At 42.0% G+C, this 25,572-nt stretch overlaps 1 protein-coding gene across 14 annotated transcripts in view; it reads left to right on the top strand.

Annotated features, from left to right (window-relative positions):
- Positions 1-25,572, top strand: part of AMBRA1 (autophagy and beclin 1 regulator 1) — a 178,167-nt gene that overhangs the window by 14,582 nt on the left and 138,013 nt on the right. For 4 of the 14 annotated variants that reach the window (XM_067037109.1, XM_059068381.2, XM_067037116.1 and 1 more), the window contains exons 2-8: positions 15,717-15,970; positions 16,352-16,410; positions 17,489-17,672; positions 18,319-18,491; positions 19,474-19,540; positions 20,075-20,221; positions 20,492-21,528. In XM_067037109.1, coding sequence (XP_066893210.1) covers positions 15,836-15,970; positions 16,352-16,410; positions 17,489-17,672; positions 18,319-18,491; positions 19,474-19,540; positions 20,075-20,221; positions 20,492-21,528 — 1,802 coding nt within the window. In that variant the 5' untranslated portion in view covers positions 15,717-15,835. Of the gene's footprint in view, positions 1-3,708; positions 4,150-15,716; positions 15,971-16,351; positions 16,411-17,488; positions 17,673-18,318; positions 18,492-19,473; positions 19,541-20,074; positions 21,529-25,572 lie in introns of all 14 variants that reach the window. The other 10 variants (XM_067037105.1, XM_059068376.2, XM_067037110.1 and 7 more) reach the window with 5 other exon arrangements.

The raw sequence follows: 25,572 nt of genomic DNA, 5'->3' as shown, positions 1-25,572 counted from the left end.
AAAACAAAAAAAAAACAAAAAAAAAAACAAGAGGGAGGGAACGGAATGGAACGGGATGGGTGGGGAAAGAGATTGACCACAGACTTTCCTTTTACTTGTTACAAGAGGCATGTGTTGCCTTCATTTCTTATTAAACTTTTTGTTTACAGATTACTGTAGGTTTACATGCAGTTGTAAGAAATAACAGTGAGATAGATCCTGTGTGTCCTTTACCCAGTTTACCCCAATGGTAACATCTTACAGAACCATAGTATACTGTCACAACCTGGGTATTGCCATTGACACAGTCAAGATACAGAACATTTCCATCCCACAGGATCTCTCCTGATGCCATTTTATAGCCACTGCTGCTCCCCCGCCCCACACCAAATCATAATGATCTGATAGTGCAGTGGATAAAGTTGCAATAAAGTTTTTGTGCAGATGATCAAGGGAAAATACCCCCTGGGGAAGATGGCCCATCTCCCACTCCCCCGGCCCTATCTGTCCCTGGCAACCTGTCATTTCAAAAATGTTATGTGGGACTTCCCTGGTGGTGTAGCAGTTGAGAATCTGCCTGCCATTGCAGAGGACATGGGTTCGATCCCTTGTCTGTGAAGATCCCACATGCTGCAGAGCAACTATAAGCCCATGCGCCACAACGACTGAGCCTGCGCTCTAGAGCCCGGGAGCCACAACTACTGAGCCACATGCCACAACTACTGAAGCCTGCGTGCCTAGAGTCCGTGCTCTGCAACGAGAAGCCACCGCAGTGAGAAGCCCGCACACTGCAACAAAGAGTAGCCCCCGCTCGCCGCAACAAGAGAAAGCCCACACGCAGCAATGAAGACCCAACGCAGACAAAAATAAAATAAATTAATAAATTAATTTTTTTAAAAAGAATGTTATGTGAATAAAATCGTATAGTGTGTAACCTTTTTTTTTTTCTTAATTAAAAAAATTTTTTTTTGGCTGCGCTGCCGGTTATGCAATCTTAGTTCCCTGACCAAAGGATTGAACCCAGCCCAGGCAGTGAAAGTGCTGAGTGCTAAACACTGGACCGCCAGGGAATTCCCAGTATGTAACCTTCGGATTGGCCTTTTTCAATCAGTGTAATTCCCTGGAGAGTCATCCAAATTGCATGAATCAATAGTGCTCCTTTCTTTTCTTCCTTTTTAAAAAAATATTTACTTATTTATTTATTTGGCTGTGTGTGTCTTTAGTTGCAGCATGCGGGATCTAGTTCCCAGACCAGGGATGGAACCTGGGCCCCTTGCATTGAGAGTGCAGAGTCTTAACCTCTGGAACACCAGAGAGGTCCCAGTGCCCCTTTCTTTTTAATTACTGAGTAGTATTCCATGGTTTGGATATACTTCAGTTTGTTTAATTACTTGTCCATTGAAGAACATCTGAGTTTTTTCCCAGTTCTTGACTATTACTGATAGAGCTGCTGTGGACATTTGTGTACCTTTTTTTGTGCGAACATGCGTTCTCTGGGATAAATGCCGTATGGTACATGTTGCTTTTTTTTTTTGGCTATGCTGTGCCACATGTGGGATCTTAGTTCCTCAATCAGGGATCGAGCCCGCATTGGGAGCTTGGAGTCTTAACCACTGGACCACCAGGAAAATTCCTGTATTGCTCCCCCTGCCCCACTTTATTTATTTATTTATTGGCTGTATTGGGTCTTAGTTGCGGCACGCAGGACCTTCGTTAAGGCATGTGGGATCTTTTTTGTCATTGCGGCGCATGGGCTCTTCGTTGCAGCATGAGAGCTTCTCTCTAGTTGTGGGGTGTGGGTTTTCTCTCTCTAGTTGTGGCCTGTGGGCTCTGTAGTTGTGGCATGCAGGCTCCAGAGCACCTGGGCTCTGTAGTTTGTGGCACGTGGGCTGTCTCGTTGAGGTGTGCGAGCGAGCTCAGTAGTTTGGCGCGAGGGCTTAGTTGCCCTGTGGCATGTGGGATCTTAGTTCCCCGACCGGGGATCGAACCCGCGACCCCTGCATTGCAGGACAGATTCTTTACCACTGAACCACCAGGGAAGTCCCTGTATTGCTTTTTTAAATTTAAAAAAAAAAGGAAAAAAGTTAGAGGTAAAACAACTAATTATATGATTGCCTTTCAAAGTACATATTCAAACCCTACATTCTTGGTGTACATAACTTATTTATGTTGATTTCTGGTGGTTTGCTCTAGCAACAAGGCAATAATAATAACACTATAGTTTTCCTTGTTTCTTTCAACTGGTGATCTGTGTATTTATGACAAATAGTAATTAACACTCACAACCTACCAGGAGGCAAGTAATGGTTAGCGCTGGTGTGGTTAACTCCTTTATCGATAGGGAGGTTGAGGCATGGGTATTGTGGAATTTGCCTAAGGTTATAGCACTGTATTCTGACTCAGATTCATTCAGATTTATTCCTTCTCTTTCTGTCTCCTGAATTAATTCTTTGTAATTTTGACCTAGGTGTGAGGACACAAAAAAGGGTTTTTTTCTGTATCTGAGGTTTAGTGCTTGTTCTATAGAAAGAATATAGTGTAGTGGTTAGAGTATGCACTTTGGCATCTGATTTTTTCTTTTTTCTTAATTCTTTATTGAATTTGTTACAATATTGCTTCTGTTTTATGTTTTGGTTTTTTGGCCCTGAGGCATGTGGGATCTTAGCTCCCTGACCAGGGATCGAACCAACTCCCCCTGCATTGGAGGCAAAGTCTTAACCACTGGACTGCCAGGGAAGTCCCATGTGATTTGATTTTGAATCTCTCCTCTACGTGGACAAATCATTTAACCTCGCTAAGCCTCAGTTTTGTGATTTGTAAATGGGAATAATGATAGTACTTATCTTCATAGTGTTGCTGTGAGATGTAAATGAGATAATGTGTGGAAAAGTGCTTAGCACTGTCAGGTGTGTAGCACATATTAAGTGAATGTCCGATAAAAGTATTGCTTTAAATATATGTGTTATATTCTGCCACTGGGCTTGTCTTTATCAGTTGGTGGATGATAGGATAAATATTGGGATCTTACTGCCATGTACTTGTAAGGCTTTAAGATTGCTGTAACTTTTGAGGTAAGAATACTTTCTTTGAATGCTATTTCAAATTTAGTCTTATATATAATTATTTAAAAATAGGAAGTGATATTGGATTATATTTATTGTAGTATTAGTTTGTATGAAAATATTTTAAAGTTTCTCCTGAGTTATTCATACTTTCTCAGGCTCATAGTCATAGAAAACTAGAAAGTGATACTGAACTGTTGATTTCCTTCCTTTATCCCCCCTCAAAAACATTACTTTTCATATTTTCTTCCTAACATTTATCAGTACTTGAAAGTGTCATCATTTTTAAAAATTACATAAATAATCCCATAAGCTCCTTGAGGGCAGGTATGTTCTCATTTGCTGTAGTATCCTCAGTGCCTAGAATAGTGCTGAGTACATAGATACTCAGTAAACACTTGCTGGCTGTCTGTTATTGCTTTTGCATCTTTCCAGTCCCCCTTAAGTGTTTTTTATTTGGGAAGTACGGGAAATACAATCCAACTTCTAGTCAGAGCTTAAAATGACTAGGTTCTTAAAATCCAGTGCCTTATTTTGATTGGCTGAGAAATGTGATTGGCAAGGTAGAAGGGCATCTGGACCTTTTAGCATAAGAGCTCTGCATTTAATAATTTGACTTCTCCTTTTCCTGAAGCCTTGAGGGAAATTTTTCCTTTCCCTATTCTAGTCAGCCAAGAACCTGACCTGGGCTGACTCTAACATTGGAGAACACTGAACACAGTATCTGCTGAGCCAAGGACTGAGAGTCAAGCTCTGATACTATCTGAAGGAAAAGCCTGAATTCAAATCCTGCTTTGCCTACTGACTCATCTTGCAAACCTAGATGAATTTCTTAACCTCTTCCAGGTTTAAATGTTCTTATTTGTGTGGTGAGTAATCTTACCTGTCTGGGCTTGTGAGGATACCTGGCTTAATGTTCTCAAAGCTTTTTACAGTACTGTTGCTGTGGCTCCAGGAGTTTCCAGGAAATACTGGGGGCAGTGTGGTACTCCAGGGAGGAGAGCTGGACTCTTTTTCCCAAAGACTACGCAGAAAACAGAAAGATGTGATCCTTCGTGATTTGAAATCGGCTCTACTTCAGCCTCATAATGTTGTTGGTGTATGAAAGGTATGTAGTTGCCAAAGCCATTAGGCCTGTTTGCCTGAGGCAGCTGGGGTCAGTTCCCATTTCTGGGGTTAAGCTGTTTTTGTCTCTGTGAAATTTCTTCCATCAAAAGCTACTCTTCTTTTTTTCTTTCTTTCTTTTTTGCTTGCTAGTAGGAAATCTCTTGCCATTTTTGTGCGCTTAGCAGTAGCCTTCCTGGTCCTGATTTTGTTGACAGCTTGGGACTCAGAAATTGAGCTTCAATTTCTTTTTGGTTCAGTGGTTTCCTCTGTGTTCTTCCTTGAGTTTTCAGGGGTTCTCAGCTCACTGTTTTCCCCAGAAGAGTTTGCAGGTGAAGCGTCGTTTCTTTTCTCTTCATTCTTCTGAGGTAAGTGAGAGTAAGGAAGATTGTCAGTCTCAAATTTGGGTCTTAGGGCTTTCTGTTTCTAACTTTGATCATACTTGTTTTTGAGCGTAAACTTTACTATGTTGCAGACCTTAGGTTATCTCATTGTGAGTTACTTTAGGAAACTGTAGTCAGCAAAATCTATAGCAGAAAAGCTGGTGTTTTTTTCCTCCCCTTCATTATAATAGCAGTCACTAGAATTTATTTAGTTTTATATCTTCAAAGCATTTTGGAAAGTTGTTAGCTTATTTGTGATATACCCTGTAGTGGTCTGCCTTACACTGAGTTTATATATAAAAAACGCCCTGGGGAGTGTAGATATGAGAAAAAGAGGTTAAATTGCTTGCTTATCTCTTGGTAAATTTGGACTGACAACCTTTTACAGGTACTTGATTCACTATTATCTCTTAGCCTAACTTTCTAGAGGCAGACCAGTTGTATTTTAGGGTATTTGTAATTCTGAACATAAATGCTGTGCATGTCTACAGTACAGGTGCAGGTTCTATTAACATTTTATTTCTGGTCTTTGGCTGCTTATAAAGGGGCTGTGTATAATTATGATTGTATAGGTCTTGATTCCATCAAATTATTTGCTTTTAGTTTGTTGGGTGATTAATTCGAGGTACTCTCTGATTCTGCTTCATAGCCACCGTAGTTTCCTTTGCACTTTCTCTTAGAGCTGCATGTGCCGGACTTCTTTGTGTGAAGTCCCATTTATTGTTTATTCTGATTACTGTTGGTTCCTAACTTGGCTTTTACTTTAAAAAGTTGTAATCCTGCCTTGAACTTTTTGCGACTCCTAAGATACTCCAAGGATATTATTCCTTTAAGGTAGAAAGAGAGAGTGTTATTACTTTCAGTTTTTATATGTAGAGTGTGATTTGTTCAAGATTATATAACACCTCAGTGGTAGGAATCAGTCATTGAAGCTTCTTACCTATTAGTCTTATCTTTACCCATTAAATCACATCACTTTTATATCCAGCACTCTCAAGCTCAGAAGATACAATATCCCATATTCCCAACCTTGCTCTCAGAAAATCCACTACTTCTGTATTTTGTTCTAAATATGCTGTGTTTCAAATATGAGTATAAAGAAGCATTGTTATATGAGTATAAAAAGTACAAAAGACTCCTGTCATCTCTGTATATGTATTTATTTAGGTTTAGCGCCCCCCTCCCCCTTAGTAGTGGTAGGGATGGATTTGCCCTGTTCATACTCTGTTGCCTGGCCTTGTCTTGATTAATGACAGGTACATAATGAAATGACTTGTTGAGATTAGTTAATGGTACAACGTTTTCTCTTTTTGGAGATATTTGACTCGTAGAAATTGAATTTATGACCTTGAACCAACAGCACCACCTATAACTGACCACATTTTTTTTTTCACCTAGGTGTTGCTATTTATGAGAGTTTGGTGTTTGTTTTGGGCTTTCCTCACAGTTGGATATAAATACACACACATATTCATTCTCTTCTATGTTAGGCACTAAAGTAGGTACTGGACTAGGACAGACATGATTTTTGCCCTCACAGAGCTTGTAGTCTAGTGAGGAAGATAGAGTCCTAACAAGGCATTACGTACACTGGGTATTAGGTAGTAATGTTTTAGTTATCTGTTGCTGTACAAAAACCACCTCTGATGTGTGTTTTTTTTCCCCCAAACTGGCAAGCATTTCTCCAATTCTCAGGAGACACTGACCAGGTGTCCTACAAATTTAACTCAGTTCTGACACTCTCTACCTGGAGTTAGCATCTGATCCCACAGGTTTAAGGGCTCAGTCCCAAAAAACTGCACCCCCTCAACTTTAGATGCTGATTGCAAGTCCAGGTTGTAACCTGTGCTTCTGATTGATGGGTTGTAGGTGGTAGGTTCCCACAACCCCCTTCTTGGGTTGGACTAATTTGATAGAGAGGCTCACAGAACTCAAATATTTACTTATATTTACCAGTTTGTTATAAAGGATTCAGATGAACAGCCAGATGAAGAAGTACATAGGGCAAGATCTGGAAGGGTCTTGTGCCACAGAGGCACAGGAGCCTCTGTCCCTGTGGAACTGGGGTGCATCACCCTCCTGGGCTGTGAATGTGTTCACCAACTTGGAAACTCATCAGATCTTGTAGAGTAGTATGTATGTATGTATGTGTGTGTGTATGTATTTTTTTATATCCATTTATTTATTCATTTGGTTGCACTGGGTCTCAGTTGCGGGAGGTGGGCTCCTTAGTTGTGGCTCGCCAGCTCCTTAGTTGTGGCATGCGGGCTCCTTAGTCGTGGCATGCAAACTCTTAGTTGCGGCATGCATGTGGGATCTAGTTCCCCGAGCAGGGATCGAACTCAGGTCCCCTGCACTGGGAGCGAGGAGTCCCAACCACTGCGCTACCAGGGAAGTCCCTTCAGTAGTTTTTATAGCGCTTAATCTGCAGACCCATCTATCCCCTTTCCTCTCCCAGAGGTCAGTGGGTGGGACTGAAAGTTCCAACCTTCTAATCACTTGGTCTTTCTGGTGACCAGCCCCATCCTGAGGCTTTCTAGGGATACCTCCCTAAGTCACCTATTAGCATAAGTTTAAGAGACTCCTTATGAATGACAAAAGACTTCTATCACTCAGGAAATTTCAAGGGTTTTAGGAGCTGTGTGCCAAAAATGGGGACTAAGACCAAATATGTATTCCTTGTTATAAATCACAGTATCATACAACCTCCAAATTTGTGGCTTGAGACAATGATGTGTTTCTCACGATCCTGTGGGTTAGGAATTTGGGCAGGGTTTGTCTGGTTTGTTTTTCTGCCCTGTGTCGCATCAGTTGGGGTCACTCATTTGTCTGCTTTAAGCTGGTGGCTGGGCTGGGTTAGACAGGGCAACAGGGTTTCAACTCATTGGTCTGGCACCTTCAATGTGGCCTCTCCTAGTAGTGTCTTATCATCCAGGTCTCTCTATATGGTCTCTGTCTCCAGTGGGACATCCTGAATTTCCTTGTAGCCTGGTGGTTGGCTTCCAGGAGTGAAAGTGGATGCTGTCAGTCATCACTTCTGCCATATTCTGTGGTCAGAGCAAGTCACAGGGTCAGCCCAGATTCAGGGAGAGAAAAATATGTTCTTATCTCTTGATGGGCAGAGCAACATGGGAGTAGGGTAGAAGGAATTGATGGAGACTGTCCTTGGAGAGAACCTATCACAGACAGGTAGACTAAGTTAGTTCTGGAGAATCCCAACTCTAGCAATGCAGGGAGGTCACTAGCATATGTGTCTGCCATGTGGATGAGAAAGGGTTGGTATGAGGCTCTACATTGAAGACTCCCCTTTTTCTTTTCTCAGGTGTGTTGATGTCATATTTCATGTTTGACAAAGGGGTATGTACAGACATGACAGAGTATGTTCAATCACATTCTTTTTTTAAAAAAATAATAAATTTATTTATTTATTTATTTATTTTTGGCTGTGTCGGGTCTTCGTTTCTGTGCGAGGGCTTTCTCCAGTTGCGGCGAGCGGGGGCCACTCTTCATCGCGGCGCACGGGCCTCTCACTACCTCGGCCTCTCTTGTTGCGGAGCACAGGCTCCAGACACACAGGCTCAGTAGCTGTGGCTCACGGGCCCATTTGCTCCGTGGTATGTGGGATCTTCCCAGACCAGGGCCCGAACCTGTGTCCCCTGCATTGGCAGGCAGATTCTCAACCACTGTGCCACCAGGGAAGCCCCCCAATCACATTCTTTGTTGACTGTGTTTTTTGAGATTTATGTTCTATCCTGGTTGCCGTACAAAAGTAAATTACTGTGGCATCTATCTCTATTTCTTAATAGGTAATTTTTCTTATTTGGATGGAGTTGGTAGGTTTGTAGGGTAAACACATTGTAGCTGAATTTCATGATATAGTCTTATTTGGCACTTTATCAAATTCAGAGTTATTTCTGGTCAAAGGTTTTGAAGTCCCCTTTTCTCGCAAAAACTATGTAAATAAGTTGCTGTAAAGGAAGGAATGAGAATTATTTTCATTTTTCCTCAGCATCATTTATTTTTTTCTGGCCACACGGTGGGGCTTGTGGGATCTTAGATCCCCCACCAGGGATTGAACCCGTGCCCTTGGCAGTGAAAGCACAGGGTCTTCACCACTGGACTGCCAGGGAATTCCCCTCAGCATCATTCTTTAATTTCTTGACCTTTGAGGAAATGAACATTAAAAATAGAAAGCAAGCTGATTTCCAGTTGATATGGTAAGACAGTGAAATGTTGATTGAGGGCCTAATACATGTGAGACTAGTACATGAAATAGGAGAGAGACCACATAGGAGGTTTTATCTCAGGCATTAGGGAGTGTTCTGTTGTAATGACGTATGTAGACTCTGGAGCCAGACTGCCTGGGTTTCGATTCTGAATCCAGCACCGACAGTGTGACTTGTTCTCTTAGGGCCTCATGTACCTGAGGATTGTAAATGAGTTACTTTATGTAAAGTGCTAAGAACAGTGGGAATGAAAAGGACTATGAAAGTGTTAGTTATTATTATTTTAACCATTATCTCAAGATTTTATTATTTTTTTTAAGGTTACAGTGGTAAGATTTTTTTTTTTTTTTTACATGAAATGGTTTGGAGACCTTTGCAGTGGACAGTCTCATTTTGTCTGGTAGAATTTGTCTTTAATTAGTCTGATTGTTTATAGGACTTTGTGGCCTTAAATATTTTTTTTCTCATTAGATTCTGTAATTCTTCATTATAGAATGAAGGTATTATTTTGGTACAAGCACTGGAATTATATAATAGCAAGCACTTTTCATTTGGTAAGTCTTTTAATCCTTGTGGTAATCCTATCATATACATACTATCTTTTACGATGATGAAACTGGAGTACAGGGAGGTTAAGTAACTGTTCCAAGAAACCTTCATGTACCAAGAAAATGACAGAGCTGGGATTCAATCTCCAGTCTGATTTCAGGACCCATAAATCACTATACTATCTCTTATTTAGAAATTATGGATAAAAAAATTAAACAAACATTACTTAAAGTTTCTCTATCTAGAATTAAACCACAATTAGCAGTTTGGTATATCCTAGGATATCCTTTAGTACTCCGCATATAGTAGATACACAACTCAGGTAATATTTGAAGTTTTTATGCTTCCAGGTGTGTTTGCTTTCAGAATTTGTTACCTGTTTACAGTTCTAGATTTGTGATGCTTTGCCCCAAATTCCCTGCTCCCCTCCAAGTTCAGTCTACTGTAGGAGTCAGGCAAGAGCTATATAGAGGCAGGGATGGTTGCTGCTGTGGTGCTTACATTTTTGGACACAGATCATACATGGTGTCATTTGAAGTGTCCTATTAATGAAAACAGAGCTGCCAATTGTAGAAAACCCTGTGTATTTCCACCCACATGGAGTTTCTAAAGAGTTCTGGGCCACTTTTAGGCCTCTAATTAAAGGCCTGACATTTTGTAGTTAATTTTCCGGTTGTTGGGAGAACTCTACTTATGCAGGTGATCCTAGGTTTAGTATTTAAAGGATTTTTTTTTTTCTTTTAAAGAGTTAACCCTCAGGACTTCCCTGGTGGTCTATCAGTTAAGACTGTGTGCTTCTAGTGCAGGGGGAGTGGGTTTGATCCCTGGTTGGGGAACTAAGATCCCGCATGCCACAGAGCGCGGCCAAAAAAAGAAAAAACAAAAACAACAAAAAAAGAGTTAACCTTGGGTTGAATCCTGTATGTTATTTTGGGACATATGTTGGTATTACATGGCTGATTTGACTCTTAGACTTTGCCTACATGGGCATAGTGAAGTGAAGAGAGATGCAGTTAGTCAAATAAATGAGATAATTGGACTGCATTTTAACAGTGCTTCCAGGCCTAATAACTTTCTGATTCACACCCCTGGAATGCTACTGGTAGGGAGGATTTGGGGTGTGAATTATTAGCCAGGTTTTGCAGATATAGCTCTAAGTTGTTGGTTCTGTTTTTTAATTCACTTTTTATGTAGAGGTAGCCCAAATATCATTTAATTATTTTTGCCACACAAATGAGTACAGTACTTTCCCTGAGTACTTTTTATTTTGTTGTCTGGTAACAGCCTTTGAAATGTTTCTTAGGAATCTGCTACTTTTGGGAATCGTGGCATATCAGGTCTCAGAGGTTTTAGTTGGCCATATTGTTTGGTGAGGGAAACCGTGGTGAACCCCAAAGAGGATTCAATAATAATGACAACAATAACAGCAGTGGTCTTAATGCTCCACCACACTTTTCTTATTGGAGCCTCACAAATTGATGAGGCAGATATTGCAATTCCTATTTACAGAAGGGGCAAAAAAGTCTCATAGAGGTTAAATAACTTGTCCAAAGTCATATTGCTTGAAGCTGGAATGAAATTGCTAGCATAAGGTGATTAAATTGCAAGGAGAACCTGTAAGTCTGACTTTAGTTTCCACTGGGCTGTGCATAATCTCTAGGTGAGTTTTATTCGTGCTCATTAAATATAATTTTGTCCTAGAATTAAGCAGAGAGAACCTTTCAAGGTGGTAATCTTCCCATCTTTTTAGAATGATCATCATATTATGGGGGGGGGTTAGAAATGGGGTGGAATAACAAATAATATTTGTGTTATGTTGTTATGTACATATCCCAGTCGTGCCCTTTTGGTTGTACGTGCGTAAGGCTTTTGGTGATTGGAGATTGATTCCCAGGGCCTGTGTAATGGTATCACAAAGATTCTTCTTGGCACCCTTTGTCCCAGTCTGGTTTAAGGGACAGATTGGGAAACTTGTTTCTTCTTCCTTTCTAAAAAGAGGAATGAAAAATACACTTGACTGGCACTTCCTCCTCAGCAACAGGCCTGCCTGACTGCAGTTTGATTTAGCTCCTTTTGTTCTTTATGGAGAACAAAGTAAAATTTCTTCTCAGGTGGCTGTAAGGAGTGTATCAGGAGAAGGCCCCTTATCCTTTTAAAGAAACAGAGCGAATATTTTTTCTTCACACAAAAGAGAGACTGTGCAGTTGTTTTAGTTCCTTTGACTTCTTGCCATCATTCAGACTTTCTCTTCTTTGAACTGTTGGTGTGTTTAGGTCTCTGGGAATTGGTAGACAAGCTCTTAAGTAATCCTGAGCTTTAGTTTTTGAATTTTCTTGATAACTGGTATTTGTAGCAGCTCTTCCCTCGTCCTTCTGATTCCTGTAGGAACTTCAGACTGCATCACAGTTTTCTGAATCATCCAATGTTTTGTGACCTATATTTTCTTCCTCTTGAGTTACACGAGGTCAGAAGGTCAGACTTTTTTTAGGAATTGGACTGCTGCTGTGTTCACCACATGTTACAAGATTATAAATGGTTTAAAAGTACTTTTAATGTTGCACTATAGGGCAAGGAACCCTCAAAACTCATTTCTGCTGAACTTCTCTATATTAGGTAAAAGAATGATTGACTCTAAAAAAATTATAGGCTCAGTTAAGGGTTAAGGTGAATGGATGGGAACTGTATTTCTGCCACCTTCCTGGTTAGTAATTATTCAGCTTTGTGGCAGTTTCACTTCCAGACTTTTGGTCTTTTTTTTTTTTTTAAAGGAAACTTTTTTTATTAAATAATTAATTAATTAATTAATTTATGGCTGTGTTGGGCCTTCGTTTCTGTGTGAGGGCTTTCTCCAGTTGTGGCAAGCGGGGGCCACTCTTCATTGCGGTGCGCAGGCCTCTCACTATTGCGGCCTCTCTTGTTGCGGAGCACAGGCTCCAGATGCACAGGCTCAGTAATTGTGGCTCACAGGCCCACTTGCTCCGCGACATGTGGGATCTTCCCAGACCAGGGCTCGAACCCGTGTCCCCTGCACTAGCAGGCAGATTCTCAGCCACTGCGCCACCAGGGAAGCCCCCAGACTTTTGGTCTTAAACCATGAGTTGTCAGGGTCACCAAGGAGATTATTTCTTTCCAGTTAGTTCATCCTTAGTTTATGCAGGAGGTTGGCCTGCACTGTGTTGACATATTCAGTGTGTACATAGTATTTATATTGTAGGCTACTGGGGGATGAGAGCTGTACTACAAGGATACAGGCTAGAGTGTTCCTCAGTCAATCCTTAGGGAACTTTGTGCTGTATGCGACTAGGAACTTGGAATTATGTCTTTCTGTGGAATCTTTCTGACTTTTTAAATTTTAGTATTCCAGGGAGAAAACTCATTTCAGCACAGGCGATAAATATTTTTCCTTCTGTATTTGGATGCATCTAGTTGTGTACTTTTTAGATTGCAGCCTTTCATGAAGTGTAAAGAGCTGATTATTGTTTGACTTTTTACAATAAGCATTTATTACTTTTTAAATTAAAAAAATGAAAAGAACACTGCTTTTCTGATGATTGTCACCTACAATCCTGCCACCCAAAGAGAACCATGGTTAATACTTTTTATATTTCCCTTCTATCATTGTTTGTTTTTATGATTTTTTAAAAAATTAATTATTTATTTATTTTTGGCTGCATTGGGTCTTTGTTGCTGCGCGTGGGTTTTCTCTAGTTGCGGTGAGCGGGGGCTACTCTTTGTTGCTGTGTGCGGGCTTCTCATTGCGGTGGCATCTCTTGTTGCGGAGCACGGGCTCTAGACGCATGGGCTTCAGTAGTTGTGGCATGTGGGCTCAGTAGTTGTGGTATGCGGGCTCAGTAGTTGTGGCTCACGGGCTCTAGAGCGCAGACTCAGTAGTTGTGACACACGGGCTTAGTTGCTCTGCAGCATGTGGGATCTTCCCAGACCAGGGCTTGAACCCGTGTCCCCTGCATTGGCAGGTGGATTATTAGTCACTGTGCCACCAGGGAAGTGCCTCTATCGTTATTCATAAAGGTTTAAAAAAAAATAAAATTTGGGTCATACTGTATATATAATTTTCTATTCTGCTTTTTTCACTTAACATGTATTTTTTCACATTATTAAATATTTTAAAAATAAATTTTGAATAGGTAATTTCAAAAATAAAAATGTCATAAAACAAAAACACTGAGAAGTCTAGCTTCTATCTTTGTCTCCATTTACCTTGTCCCTTCAGTCCCTAATAAGTGACCATTAATTTCTCTTTTTCAGAAGTTAGCCTTACTATATATGTTGTTTTGCTCTTTGCTTTTTCCTCCTCTGAACAATGTATCTTGGAGATCTCTTGTTATCAGTACCCAGAGAATCTTCCTTACCGTAGATTAGTCATTTAGTCCCTTTTAGAGACTTGGGTTGTGCCCAATTTTTGCTATTACAAACAATAAGAAGTAGTAATTAAAGGGAAAAAAATTAAGCATTTACTCTGCTTCAGTTATTCAGGGGACGTTCTTTCCAGAAGAATGCCAGCTAATAAATGTTGAAATAATGATGGAATTGGAAAATCAACGTATTCCAGCCCCAAATGAAATAATTTAAAAAGGAATCATCAGTGACTGCTAAACGATTAAGCAAAAGGTTGAAGAGGAATAGCATATTCACATGGTGCCAAACGTTAGCCACAGATCAGTAGTTGTAAAGGGGGAAATATACCTTTATAAAGACAGCTCTGGCTGTTACAGACTCAGCCAAGTGATCATGTTTTGCCAGATGATCATGTAATTTACCAGGTCTCACTAAATGGAACAGTCTGAGAATATGATGTGCTGCATCATGAGATGAGGTACATAGGTAGTGTCACCTGAGAAGCATTTTTGCCCAAGCCTCTTAACCTAAATCTAGTCAGTGTTTACAGGAAGTGTTAGGGATAGAGATGCAAGCTAAATGGCACTGTGAGGAAATAATCAGACAAAACTAGGATGTAGCTGTCAACTGCAAGTCAACAAGTCAACTCTCCTGGTCTTTTTAAAAAGCTTGTGTTGTAAACAAACAAATAAGCATAAACAGAACCAACCAAAATAAAACTTGGAGGCCATTCTAGAGTTAAAGAGACATAACATCCAGATTCGTTGCTTGAACCTTGATTGGGTTCTGGATTTTTTTTAAGACACTTTTTGGTGTATTTGGTGTATTAAAGGCACAAATGATAATGGGTGTGATTGATAATGGTATTGTGGTTATGAAGTTAAATGTCTTCATTCTTAGATGCACAGTGAGGGATATAGGATTAGAGTATCTCAATGCCTGCTGAAATGGTTCACAGGAAAATTAAAACAACCCTTATATATCTCTATCCATAGAGATAAATGAGGCAAATTTGACAATATATTAGCAATTCTTGCGTCTAAGTGGTGAGTAGTTGGTATTTATTCTACTGATTTCAACTTTTCTGTATATTTGAATTTTTTCAAAATATAGTTGAAGAAACAGTGTTGCAATGAATGAGGTTTATATACATATTCTTTTCAAATGCCATTTCATTGGGCTGCATCTTCCATTGTTTGGAGGGACCACAATTCTTTAATTGTTGCACATGTGTATATTTTGCTGCTATTTGACATTTTAGTAGAATTTGTATTTTTTTGGTGACAGTTTTATACCATTAAGGCTTGCAGTGGATGAGAAAAAGGAATTGAAATTTTTTCTTCTCTTTCCTCCTCTATCCTCTATTCTGGAACTTGAGTGGGGAAGAGAAAAAGAGAATGAGAAAGGTACCTCGAAGTGGTTCTGTGCACTTGCTTTTAGGTAGGAGATAGAATTGAAGCTGCTGCATAAGAACCATACCTTAAGTAATAGCCTTTTAAAATTGGTTACTTGTCCTTTAGTTTGGAGTCTGCCCAAGTGATAAGGAGGACTACGAGCAACTAGGGAAGCAGCTTGGCACAGAGTGGGGGGTGCAGATTCTTATTTTTATTTTTGGCCGTGCTATGTGCCATGCAGGATTTGAGTTCCTGGACCAGGGATTGACCCTGTGACCCCTGCATTGGCAGCACGGAGTCCTAACCACTGGACTGCCAGGGAAGTCCCCAGAATGCAGATATCGTGCTCTGATTTGTTTTGTTTTTGACAGGGTTTTAGGCCTTTTGGTTAGTAAAAAAGTTCTTACTGCCTGATAAAAAGAATAACTCCTTTAGACAGTGGTCTGTTCTTTAGATATAATGCTGAGCTATGGAGGATATGGGAGGAATTTAAGGATGAAATATTCTTGGAAGACAAGTTCTGGGAGAAGGGTCTTTTCTGAGAAGATGTCATTAAATATGAGAAGAACAGTACTTTCCTCTTTGAGCTAGAATCGTATTTGCAGTGGGAATCTTCTCTGACTACAGAATAGATGTTCTTTGACATTAATGTCTATACCTTAGATTTCCATGAAGGCAACTTACAAGGACCTGAATGGCCTCATTTTAGCTGCTTCAGCGTATAGAGCTATTGCTCGCTCCTTCTCTTCCTGGGCCTGGTGTGACAGTGGCTACTGAGGACCATGAAGGTTGTTCCAGAGAAGAATGCTGTCCGGATACTCTGGGGGCGAGAACGGGGCACTCGGACCTTTGGAGCTCAGCGACTTCTGCAGGAGCTGGTGGAAGATAAAACCCGGTGGATGAAATGGGAGGGCAAGGTGAGAAAAATGGGTGTTTTTCACATAGGAGTTGTAGGGGGGTGACGGTAGAATGGGGCCTTAGAATGGGTTAATGACATAGAGTTGGGGTACAATTTATTTTGTGTAGGAGAATTGATATATCTAACTTGGTTTTTTGTGGGGGGGAGGTTTTAATAAATTTAGAAGTGTAATGGGCTAGAAATATCATTTTTCTTGAGAGCTAGATATTTTTCCTGAAGGTAATTTAGATTTATCTCTCTCAATTTGTAGCTTGATCATTGTCTCCAGTTTTTAAGCTTACACTGTAAATACTAGTCTAGAATGGTTTGGTGCTTTTGAGGTAGAGTGAGCCATAGTTTATAAATAATGTATTTTAACTTTTGTTTGTTTGTTTCTCAGAGAGTAGAACTGCCGGATAGTCCACGTTCTACCTTTTTATTGGCCTTCAGCCCAGACAGGTACCAAGTCCTTACCTAAACTTTACCTGAGACTTGTGACAGCATTGCTTTCTGTGTATTTGGCCTAGCTTGATCTTCCAAGTCAAATCCCTAAAGGCTCTTTTTAAAAATTTATTTATTTATTTTTGTCTGCATTGGGTCTTCTTTGCTGTGCGCGGGCTTTCTCTAGTTGTGATGAGCGGGAGCTACTCTTGGTTACGGTGCTCAGGCTTCTCATTGCGGTGGCTTCTCTCGTTGCAGAGCACGGGCTCTAGGCGCGCGGGCTTCAGTAGTTGTGGCATGCAGACTCAGTAGTTGTGGCACACGGGCTTAGTTGCTCCGTGGCATGTGGGATCTTCCCGGACCAGGGCTCGAACCCGTGTCCCCTGCATTAGCAGGTGGATTCTTAACCACTGCACCACCAGGGAAGCCCCCTAAAGGCTCTTTGAAGCACTGAATGAACAGAGCTTTGCCAGTGTTATCAGAAAGGGAAAGAAAGTAGATGAGCAGTGCTAACCATAAAAGTAATGGGAATCCCTGTACCACCAATAGGGATTCCCAACACCAATCCCTGGTGGCACAGTGGTTGAGAGTCCGCCTGCCGATGCAGGGGACACGGGTTTGTGCCCCGGTCCGGGAAGATCCCACATGCCACGGAGCGGCTGGGCCCATGAGCCATGGCCGCTGAGCCTGTGCTCCGCAACGGGAGAGGCCACAACAGTGAGAGGCCTGCGTACCGCAAAAAGAAAAATAATAGTAATGGGAATAAGCAAAGGAATCTATGAACGTCGAGGATCAAAATTTGGAAAGTTTCTCAATAAGAATCCTTTGCCTGTGTGATATAAGCCACCAATGGTGTGATAGTTTTCCCTGCTGGAAAAAATAGTCTCTGAAGGGGTTATGTGTCATCTGGGGACAGAATGGAGAAGCCAAAAGCTTTTAAAGATGAGAATGTTTCTGTTGTTTGTAATGCCCAAGGCGTAGTTTTTATCATGTTGGGATGGGAAATAAGTATCAATTTTCATTTTTGTCCAAAGCTGATAAAATTTGTTAGCCTCCCACATGCTTCACATTTACTTCCTCCTCTTTGATTCCCTAGGACTCTCTTGGCCTCCACCCATGTAAACCATAATATCTATATCACGGAGGTGAAGACAGGCAAGTGTGTTCATTCTCTGATTGGACACCGCCGCACTCCATGGTGTGTCACTTTTCATCCCACCATCTCAGGCCTTATTGCTTCTGGCTGCCTAGATGGGGAGGTTAGGATTTGGGATTTACACGTAAGTGTTTCCTTTTCTTTGGTACTCTAAATGCAGAGACTTGTTTACCCTTGGGTTCTTAACTCTGGAGGAGAGACTAGCCAGGTTCTTAGGACTATATCTGAGTACTTAATTCAGTTATCATTGCCTACTTACTGATAGGGAGTCTAGCCGACAGCCCTCCATTCTAAGCTGAACACCCTATTTAACTGTCTGCCCATTGTGACATAGTACAGGACACTCTAAGACGTCTTCAGGATGGATTTCTCTTGTTTTAGATCAAGGATTGTACTGTATTCTGATCATGATCATCAAAGCAATGTGCTCCTTGTCCTGGCGACTGGCTAGTGGGTTGTTGTGCACCATGTCATGCACCAAGCTTGAGTTTTCACAGGCTACGGAAACTGGAGCTGTGTGGGTGCTCATTGCTTATGGATTGTAGATGACAAAACTGAGCTGACAGTAATGTTTTTCTGATAAAGTTGGTGACACTGCCAGATCACTGGTTTTGTACATTGTTTTCAGAGGACATACTTAAAGTAGGCCCTATAAGTAGTCATTTTATGTTAAATGGATCCTTTTTTCTTTTTTTTTTTTTTCTCTAATTGACATCTCAGTCTGCTGGCAGCTTGTAACCTAAGAATGTCTGGGATTTGTTCATTCATAGGGTGGCAGTGAAAGCTGGTTCACAGATAGCAACAATGCCATTGCCTCCTTGGCTTTCCACCCTACGGCTCAGCTCCTGCTGATTGCTACTGCCAATGAGATCCACTTCTGGGATTGGAGTCGACGGGAGCCCTTTGCCGTGGTGAAGACAGCTAGTGAGATGGAACGAGTCCGGTGAGTGCTCTGCCCACCACCAGCAATGTCTGGCGTAGGATTAACATGGCAGAGAGCATTTACCCATGCTTTCACCGCAGGAGACAGATTATTATCTCCATATTATCCCTGCTCAGGGCAGGGTGTTATCCCTATGGCTCTTCCTACTTTTTAAGCATCTGGCTAATCAGCCAGGAAGCAGTTCATATTGTTCATTTCAGCAGTTCCTTATTGGCCTCATCTTTTGGTCTGTAGACTATGGCTGTTAGAATCTTTTTTAGGTTCAAAACTATCTGGTTTGGTATAAAGCCTTTTTTTTGTTGTTTTTATAATCCTGAAAGGTATTCAGGTGGTGGGTAGCTTGGTGGGTAAATTGCTCATCCCTGGTTTTCTGGAAATGGAAAGTGGAGATGTAGATATGTATCCAATCTGCTAGTAGATATTTACATATTTAGCCTTCAAAATCAGCGCACATATTGCCTGAATTAAAGTTGATGCATTGTTTTCCTTTGGTCCTCTTGGTATCACAGTTGGATATTAGCTAATTTTCTAGCCTCAGCTATGTATGTCACTTGATGCTGAGACTGTTCCTTGTCACCAGCACTCATGCTTCTTGCCAGTGTAGGTGCTGTGTGAGGGGATACCTAAACCTGTGGCAGAGTATGGGAGCATTCTCTGCTTTACTATTATGATGGGCTCTTAGACATGAGCAGCTGTGTGGTTAATGTAACTAGCTTCTTCCTGGGATGGAAGCCCAGGTGTTTTTTGAAATTTTTTTTGTGATATGTATTCCCTTATTCTGGCAAGTGTGAGGACATAAGAAGAAGTATTGAGCTTTATTATTTTAATCTGTTTGAAGTTTTGGAAGTCCGTAGCATTAAGTGGATACCTCGGTGATCCCACAATTGTCAGTAATGATTTCCAGACGTTTTCTCACAGGTTTCCTCTTCTCAGTTAACATAATTTCTCTCTGTGTCTCTGTCCGTTTTTTCTGTGCTTTCAGTCTGGTGAGATTTGATCCTCTTGGACACTACTTACTCACAGCAATTGTTAACCCCTCTAATCAGCAGGTAAGTTAGTCAGCAGTTTCAACTCTGTCTAAACTGTGGGTTATTTTCTCAACTAGTGCTCTAATTCTGATTATATTGGACTTCAATTTTCAACATCCAAGTGTTTCTTTCCAGTCAGGATTCAAAACTAGCTTCAGACTGTATTCAAAGTTACAGCCATATCGTGACAGGGGAGTCCATTCTGAAACCCCAGTAGAAGTAACCAGGCCGTGTTGGATAACTTGTCATTCATATGCCTCTGGCTGGTTGACATTTTGCTTCTTACTGCCTCCATGTCATGGAAATGCCTTTTGTAACAGAGTTGGTTTGCCAGCTGTACTCGTTCAAAAGTGTTGCTAAATGGAAGTGAATAATTTAATACCATATGATGATTCTGAATCTGGAACCAGTTAGTTCTCAGTACTTCAAGGATAGAGTTGTTGCCTCTCTAGAAAGGTTTTCCTTGGATGATTATCAGTAGTTTTTCTTGATTTACCTGCAAGTTCTACCTAACTACCTGGCTCTGCCCCCGCCCCACCTTGGTCCACGTTGCAGGGTGATGACGAACCAGAGATCCCCATAGACGGAACAGAATTATCGCATTACCGTCAGCGTGCCCTCCTGCAGTCACAGCCAGTGCGCCGGACGCCTCTCCTCCACAATTTCCTGCACATGCTGTCCTCCCGCTCCTCTGGCATCCAGGTGGGAGAGCAAAGCACAGTGCAAGATTCTGCCACCCCCTCACCCCCACCGCCTCCCCCTCAGCCCTCCACGGAGCGTCCCAGGACTTCCGCTTACATCCGGCTCCGACAGCGGGTCAGTTACCCCACAGCCGAGTGCTGCCAGCACCTTGGGATCCTGTGCCTTTGCAGCCGCTGCTCTGGCACTCGAGTTCCTTCCCTCTTGCCACACCAGGACAGTGTCCCCCCTGCTTCTGCCAGGGCTACTACCCCTTCCTTTTCTTTTGTACAGACCGAGCCCTTCCATCCCCCGGAGCAGGCCTCATCAGCGCAGCAGGACCAGGGCCTCCTGAACCGGCCGTCTGCCTTCAGTACAGTCCAGAGCAGCACTGCCGGCAACACGCTCCGCAACCTCAGTCTGGGTCCCACCCGTCGCTCTTTGGGAGGCCCTCTGTCTAGCCACCCTTCTAGGTATCACCGAGAAATCGCTCCCGGGCTGACAGGATCTGAGTGGACCCGGACAGTGCTCAGCCTGAACTCCCGCTCTGAGGCGGAATCCATGCCCCCGCCCAGGACCAGTGCCTCTTCGGTGAGTTTGCTGTCTGTGCTGAGACAGCAGGAAGGTGGCTCTCAAGCATCTGTGTACACTTCAGCCACAGAAGGGAGGGGTTTTCCAGCTTCAGGGTTGGCAGCTGAGTCAGATGGAGGGAATGGCTCCAGCCAAAACAACTCGGGCAGCATTCGCCATGAGCTTCAATGTGACCTGAGACGCTTCTTTTTGGAGTATGACCGGCTTCAGGAGCTGGACCAGAGCCTGAGTGGGGAAGCGCCCCAGGCCCAACAGGCCCAGGAAATGCTCAACAATAACATTGAATCCGAGAGGCCAGGCCCCTCCCACCAGCCCACACCACATAGCAGCGAGAACAACTCCAACCTGTCCCGTGGCCACCTGAACCGCTGCCGCGCTTGCCACAATCTCCTGACCTTCAACAACGATACCCTGCGCTGGGAAAGAAGCGCACCTAACTACTCCTCTGGTGAAGCCAGCTCTTCCTGGCAGGTCCCCAGTACCTTTGAGGGCATGCCCTCTAGTGGCAGCCAGTTGCCACCTCTCGAGCGGACTGAGGGCCAAACGCCAAGCTCCAGCAGGCTGGAGTTGAGCAGCTCTGCTAGCCCGCAGGAGGAGAGGACTGTGGGGGTGGCCTTCAACCAGGAGACAGGCCACTGGGAACGAATTTACACCCAGTCCAGCAGATCTGGAACTGTGTCACAGGAGGCCTTACATCAGGATATGGCTGAGGAAAGTTCTGAGGAAGATTCACTCAGGAGGTGAGCACATGCTTTCCTGTCTTCTCCTGTATCCCTTACTTTCCTCCTGATATCTCTTCCTTCAGTCCTGTGGGTGTTGTGGCTGGATCTGGAGTGTCTGGGATCCATGCATCATGCATCTGGTTCTGATCTCCCTAGCTTCCATTGCATCTTCTTGGAAAATCTTGCTGTGGTGGCAGAAAGAGGATAAGTCCTGGCAGTATGAGTCAGGTGACTCGGCTTTCTCCTTTTCTGGCTAAGCTCATGTGACGTTTAGCCTTGGAGGAGAGTTGTAGATGAGGTTAAGAGAGGCATGAGGAGGTAAGACCGTTGACTTCCTCTACTCTGCTTTTTGGCCTTCTCCAAGGATTGTATGTGCAGGACTGGTTATTGTGAAACAACAAAACGTCCCAGAGAGACTAGGAAAAAGTAGTAAAAGAGAACCCTGCTTAGGACAGATTAGTATATTGGGTCTTTGATTGTGTTGCTTTGGACAAATTCTGAAACCATATCTTTTGGAACATTGCAACTTGACAAAAGGAAAAGAAAATAGTCCGTACATATGTCAAGGAAAATTTTTTTTTTTTTAGAGATATATATTTTTTGGACAGCAAGTTAGTTGCTTAGTTAAGATTCTTTGAGTAGATCTTCCAGATGGACATTCACCTCGAGGTGGAGAAGAAGAAATTCATAGAAGGAAGGCCTCTCCATACTTGGATTGACATCCCAGGCAACTCTTTCATGGAAGAAACAGAGTGGGTGTAGTTGATCGCCCACCACATGTTCCGTGTATGGCTGTGTGCGCATCTATCTTGATTTATTAGGGACTTCTTTCTGTAATTCTGTAAAGGTCAAATCTAGCATAATCACCAACTCCCAGAATATGCCTGTTGGATCCAAACAGCATATTGCTGTGCATTACATCCTCTGTTGAAGCATCTGAAATTTCTCTGACATAAGCTTCTAGCAAGGGTGGGAATATGGATTGTGCACATAATGTACTTGTTATTTTGGGAGAATGCTTTAGAGAGTTACCCAGTTAATAAGTATTTGTTGAATTATATTTTTTTTCTAGCACTGTGCTAGGCACTGTCAGCAGTACAAAAGAAGTATAATACCTGGTCTTTGCCCACTGGCAGTATACAGTGTTGTTGTAGAGGCAAGACTTATATTTACATGTAATTACATAAAAAATGTAAATGAGCCGAATGCTTCATTGTATGGTACTGAGATTAAATGTAGTCTAATTTCAGAGAAAGGGAAGGATCATCAAAGAAGGCTTTACAAGAATAAGTCTTGAAAGATGGGTAGGATTTGGAAAGGGAAAGACCTTTTTATTTTGGGGGTATAGCACATGCTAAGGGAGGAAAGGGCATGATGAATTCAGGATAGTAAGTTACTTAAGGGCAGTTAGTAACGTGAACACAGGGAGACTTGGTCAGATATGAAAGATAGATGAGGTAGCTGAGATTGTTACTCTGCCCGTTTGATTGAGGCCAGTTCTGGATTAACATCTAAATTCCCAGCTTTGGAATACTCTGCCTTGCATAATGACCCATATCAGGAGCCTGAGACTCTGTTCTTCCTTTTTGTCAAGAGAGGTGAGACAGTAGCAAGCATAGTGCCTGACATATAGTAGGCATTCAAAACGTTTATTAAAGGTAGCCATAAAGGACTGTCTTCAGTTATTGCTCTAAAAGCCTACCAGTGCCTGTTTCACTAGCATCAGTGGGTTTGTGGTCAGCCTCTGTTCTGTTCTGTTCTAGCAGGACCTCTTCATGTGTTGCTGTTCTGAGAAATACCTGAGTTGTTTAAAACAAACCCTGTTGTTTGATAATAATTAGAGATACCAATTACTGAGAGCCTACTACTGTGTTCTAGCTTTGCATTAATTATTTCTAATTTCCACAGTAACTCTGTGCAAGGCAGGTATGAAATTTCCCATATTCCAGTTGAGGAAAGAGTGGCTCAGAGAAGTCAAATTTCTTGTTAAAGGTCACATAGTAGGTTGCTGAGTGGGCATTTGAACTCCAGTGTGCATGACTAAAGATTTTTCTAGGCTGCCCTCCATGGTGTATTTCTTTTTTTAAAAATTAATTAATTAATTAATTTTTGGCTGCGTGTGGGCTTTCTCTGGTTGAGGCGAGCGGGGGCTACTCTTCATTGCGGTGCACGGGCGTCTCATTGTGGTGGCTTTTCTTGTTGCAGAGCACAGGCTCTAGGCACGTGGGCTTCAGTAATTGTGGCATGCGGGCTCAGTAGTTGTGGCGCATGGGCTTAGTTGCTCTGTGGCATGTGGGATCGTCCCGGACCAGGGCTTGAACCTGTGTCCCCTGCGTTGGCAGGTGGATTCTTAACCACTGCACCACCAGGGAAGTCTCCATGGTGTATTTCTTAAAGTGATAATCTCATTTTTAGGTGAACCATTTTTATGTTTTCTTTTCATTTTTTATGGAGATCTTCAAATATATAAAAATTAAAAGTAGTATAAATGAACTGCCATATACCTATCACCTGGCTTCAAAAATTTTCAACACTCGTCTGTATCCCTTACCCACTCCCAGCCACCCAGACATCGTATAATTTTGTCTGAAAATACTCTAGTATGTTTCTCTAGAGCAATTCTGTCTAATAAAATGTTCTATATCTGTGCCATCTAGTATAGTAGCTACCAACCGCATGTGGCTATTGAGCATTTGAAATGTGACTAGTGTGATCTGAGGACCTACATTTAAATTTTAACTAATTTAAATGTAGATAGCCACGTGTGACTAATATATTAATAGTCACTTCTTAATAAAGTAGGCCATTTAAAACCCAGAAACTATTAAGGATCTATCAGAATTTTTTGTAGGCAAAAAGTAGTATGTGTTTGTGGTTTAAATAAAGAAGTTCAAGCATTCAGAAATGTTATGTTGTAGAAAATGAAGTCCCATATATATATATGTGCATATATATATATATATACACTCACACATACGCTTTTTAAATTTTAAAATATACAAATGCACAGTTCTCATTGTAAAATAGTATATTAATCCAGTGGTTACATTATTTATGGAGTTGCTTTTCAGATGAGCTTGAATGAGGTGTACCACGAGGGTTTACAGCCTACTCAAAAATGAGGTATCTTGTAAAATATTCTAAGTGTACACCCATTAAAGAAGGGCCACCACTTCCTCATAAACTGAGGGGCTACATTCTGGTATAAATCACTAATATATACTTGTGTTAATCGGCATCTTCTACCACCTTCTGAAGGTCCAGAAGGTGGACCTGGCAGATGAGCGGCCTTGCTTGGATTTCCCCAGCAGGTGTCACTGTTGGGCTAGGCTGGCAGGGAAGAGAAGGTGTCCTTACTGTGTGTGTGCATGTCTACTTGAAGGGAGTGGGGTTATTCTTCAGTCTTGTAGTAGGAGATGGACTAAGGAGGCATGTTTTGATCCTTGGTGTTGCTGATATAATCTATAGTGTTTTCAGATAGTGAGAATATGAAGCAAAAGTGTGTATTTCAGTGTAGCTCTATGTTGCTGAACAGTGATGCATGGTTTATCTCCTTTTGCCTCTAGACAGTGGAAGGTGACTGTCTCTATATAGTCTGACTCCAGGTTACAGTTTATAACTTGAATGGCAGACCCTTTGCTTCACCATGAGAAGCTTCTTTTGAGGTCTGATAGCCCAGGACTTAGCAGGAGAAGATGAGGGTGCTGGGGCTTCTTGCAACAGGGTCCCTGTGGCCTTGAAAAGCTGGTATTAGGGGAAAAAAGAAAATTATTTAAATGGCATCTTAAAACTGGAGTAAACCTAGAGTTTATTTAGTCCAGTGTCTGTCTGTCTCTGTCTCTTTTTCTAATTGATGAGAAAACTTAGATGCAGAGAGGGGAAGTGACTTTTTAAAGAGGTGCTTGTAGCAAAGATGGGAGTCAAACTCCTGGGTCCTAAAGAGGGCACTCTTTCCTCCTCTTCATTTGAAATTAGTGCTTTCACACATAAGTTTTCTCTGTCAAAACTTTTATTGCTCCTGTAGCTCATTGCCTAAGGGGACTCTTCAGTTGACTTTCTTTG

The sequence above is a fragment of the Kogia breviceps genome, chromosome 7, assembly GCF_026419965.1.
Source record: "Kogia breviceps isolate mKogBre1 chromosome 7, mKogBre1 haplotype 1, whole genome shotgun sequence".
NCBI classification, from domain to species: Eukaryota; Metazoa; Chordata; class Mammalia; order Artiodactyla; family Physeteridae; genus Kogia; species Kogia breviceps.
This window is presented reverse-complemented; position numbering and strand designations above follow the sequence as displayed.